The 3,227-nt window shown below is 41.7% G+C and overlaps 1 protein-coding gene across 2 annotated transcripts; it reads left to right on the top strand.

Moving 5' to 3' along the window:
- The first annotated feature begins 323 nt into the window (after positions 1 to 323).
- On the top strand, positions 324 to 2,484 carry LOC148010860 (uncharacterized). 2 transcript variants are annotated; one of them, XM_087671632.1, is made up of 2 exons: positions 324 to 1,172; positions 1,470 to 2,484. In XM_087671632.1, the coding sequence occupies exons 1-2, from the start codon at positions 1,010 to 1,012 to the stop codon at positions 1,877 to 1,879; spliced, it is 573 nt and encodes a 190-aa protein (XP_087527758.1). In that variant the 5' UTR covers positions 324 to 1,009; the 3' UTR covers positions 1,880 to 2,484. The 2 variants fall into 2 exon arrangements, with proteins under 2 accessions (XP_087527758.1, XP_087527757.1); XM_087671631.1 differs by having other exon boundaries at positions 1,461 to 2,484.
- Positions 2,485 to 3,227: the final 743 nt, after the last annotated feature.

Raw genomic sequence — 3,227 nt, 5'->3', positions numbered from 1 at the left:
CATTAAAAGATACTGGGCCCATTGGTAATAATCTTGAGGTGTGTGGGGATTGGAGGGGGTTCAAGTATTGTCAGATGAGCAATTCTCTCAAATCTTGACAATTGTGCAATTCTATTTTTGAATAAATGTGTTGTCTTCTAGTGCATTGGGCATGCCCGAATTTCAGGACGGGGGAGATCCACCACCCAGAATTGTCCGCCGACTGTGAAAATTGTATCCAATGACCTGTTGACATGTGCTGCGGCGGAATCCGGATGCCTCTTTTTGGACCTCCTATCCAACTAGTGTGTAACTGGTCTAAGATGATAGCTTGCTTACATGTGGAGTTTAGAGCCAACCAACAACCTTAGGGCTGTGCTGCAGCCTGCGCCTGGTAATAGTGGTGGGAGGGAGACCCCACTCCCCATGGTAGATCTGTGTCGCACCACAAAGCATGAAGGTGAGCAGCTCCAACTGCAAAGACGATGTAAAGTTTAGTAGGGTTAATTAATGCTATTCATGAAGTGTTTGAGCCGTTCGACGCGGCTCTTACTTTCAAACTCTTGGCCTTTTGGGACGAGAAGAGCACTCCGTTTAGGGTGAGGTGAGTAGGATGTAGATGTTGGGTCTAGGCCCTAGGGTGTTTCTTGCAACTTCTCTGTCGAGAATGGTGGAGAACGTCAGGGTCAGGATCAGGCGTTTTGGCTACTCCCCGCCGTTGTTACAATGACATGCCTAGAAAAGGAAGCAAGAAGAGATCTGCCCCTCTGATCGTCTCAGACAAAGATTATTCCACACGAGGAGACAGTCCCAGCGATGGCGATGGTGCAAGGGTTTCGGCTAGCAGTGGCGATGGTGCAGTGAACTTTCCCGTCGATATCTCTGGCTTCCTCCTGTGGCACAGCAGCTGGCATGACACTCCCCATTGCCCTGACTACATCGGCACTGGCACACCTCAAATGGTTGTGGACGTGGCCTCTTCGTGACCCAGAATGTGGCTGCAGGCTCTCTCCTTCTCATTAGCAATGCCATGGTCATCTCCTATGATGATCCTAGCCATGTCCGGCTCCTGTCTAAGCTCATCAAGTTTGCCAAGGAGAGCCCCATTATAATCCACAAGCTCTATACGCTGGCATCGGCCCCATTTCAGAACAATATTGTAATGCCCTCCATGGATTTTCTCTCAGGGAAGGGTAAGCACCTCACTATGTAATGTGCATTAGATACCTGACTCAATGATTATTGATGATGATAACCATCTGTTTGTACAGAATTGCGATTTCACTGATTTAGAATCAAGAAAAATTGAACATTAGACTTTATTGCTAGGCCTGTATCTTTCAGGCTCAAATACATCTCTCCATTATCCTGTCGGAAAGGCAATGTACCTGTTAAACATCGCAATTTCATTATCTATGCATGAGTCTTTGAGTGTGCCACGAGTTGGAATATGAAGAATGTTGACAAAAGAATCTGGATAGGTTCTATAGGTAGCACTGGCTCTGTTTCCAGTGATGCTCTTGATGAGAATAGGATAATGGATGCCATGATGCTGAATGCATTTGAAGGAGAATTCAGCTTGCGAGCTGCCAAAGGTCTTGCAACCAGGTTCTCTGGCCTCTGGTTGATTCCTTCATTCATCAACCATTCATGCTTTCACAATGCCAGTACATTGATTATAGGAAAATCCGTGTTTGTCATGGCCGCTTTAGACATTCAAGCAGGAGAAGACATAACCATTTCTTATGTTGATGTGTTGGCTCCTCTCAAGCAACGGCAAGATGCATGTTTGGATATGCGGTTCGGCTTTGTTTACAACCGCAAAAGGTGTGTGTTTGAGAGGCCTTTAGTACCTTTTTTGAGTGATATAAGTGAGCAGTTTCACACACTACATGATTAAGCTGCTAAAGAGTTTCACTTGGTAGTGTTTTCTCTGAGAGTAGAGCAACATGCTAATTTCACCATGCTTCAGAGGCAGTAGATATTAGCAGGTTATTCTGCAACCTTTCTGGGGGAATGGCTTGTCACAGGGTATGCAACTGCCTTTGTTGCAGCATCATTTGTCAATCCTATGGCTCTTGAACTTGTTGAGGCTATGAAGTCTACTGCCACGGGTATGCTGCGTTCTTTATTTTTCATAACTCTCCTCCTTTTTTTAGCTCGAAAAAGAGAGTGTAATGGGGATATGGCACACAAGCTGTTTGAATGGGTATGAATGAGTGTATATGAGTTTATGGAAACCAAAAGTTGGACATTCTTGTAAAACTCATGGAGCAGTCCTCAGAAGTGGTTCCTTTTTCCTGGAACATGGAAAAAATTGTAAATATGATATAAAGGTAGAGTCCAGATTAAAGAACATATGGACTGTGGAAGTTGTCCTCACTGCACCTTAGTTTCCAAAGATATGCATCCAATGATTTAAGATAACCTCTCATTCGAAACGTAGACATTTCTCATGCATGGTTTTTTGTGGTAATAGGTGTTAGAAACCTCTTGTTATTTTATGGGCTTAAAGCAGGGTTTGAATGATATAGGCTCCTTTTATATATTAGTGGTATCAACAAGGGGAAAGTGTTTGAAGTGTTTTGTGGGGTTATGTTTTGAGTTTGTGAGATAAGAAACATATCCTTTGTCAATAAAACATTTTTGCCACAAGAATAGTGATAATTTTTTCATATATTGGATGTTCTTAGTTGAATGTTTTTTTTTTCAGTAGATAGTATATTGTTGGCACCTTGCTCCCCGGTCATTGATATGGTGATTAGTCTTTTAGATATCCATGATTTAGGGTGATAGAAATTTTTCATGTTCTCAAATGTTAAATATTTCAAAGCATTGCCAAATGCCATTTTAAGGCAACTTTTTCTATTTTTTAAGGGAGAAAAGAATTTGTTGGTGGTAGTTTTTATTTATGTTACTATGATTGAATTGTATATCTCACATTAGTATGTGTCTATGTTGAGATGGCAAGCTTAACACGTGCGGACATTGATAATGGATTGTCTGGTTAGATGGGTCTGCACGTCTACACTTGGCATGTTGGAGGTCATTTTGATACTCACATAGCCACTGACTTATCACTTATTATATTTAGTTTGTTACATCTATCTACAACTGGCAAAGATATAGTACTAGTCGACTAGTGTAGTTTGTTATGCATTGTTTGACTTAGTAGGTTACTTTCCTTTATGTTGTATCTTATCTACACTATGTGTACATTGTATAGTGTGTGGAAGAAGAAGAAATTA

The sequence above is a fragment of the Lygodium microphyllum genome, chromosome 29 (assembly GCF_053477565.2).
Source record: "Lygodium microphyllum isolate KBCC chromosome 29, Lygodium_microphyllum_v1.1.10, whole genome shotgun sequence".
In the NCBI taxonomy this organism is placed as follows: Eukaryota; Viridiplantae; Streptophyta; class Polypodiopsida; order Schizaeales; family Lygodiaceae; genus Lygodium; species Lygodium microphyllum.
This window is presented reverse-complemented; position numbering and strand designations above follow the sequence as displayed.

Excerpts from the sequence above, each read along its gene's own strand:
- LOC148010860 (XM_087671631.1), top strand. The coding sequence starts at position 1,010 with ATGGTCATCTCCTATGATGATCCTAGCCATGTCCGGCTCCTGTCTAAG. Across the intron at positions 1,173-1,460 it reads GGATTTTCTCTCAGGGAAGG|GTTCTATAGGTAGCACTGGC; the intron begins GTAAGCACCTCA and ends GAATCTGGATAG.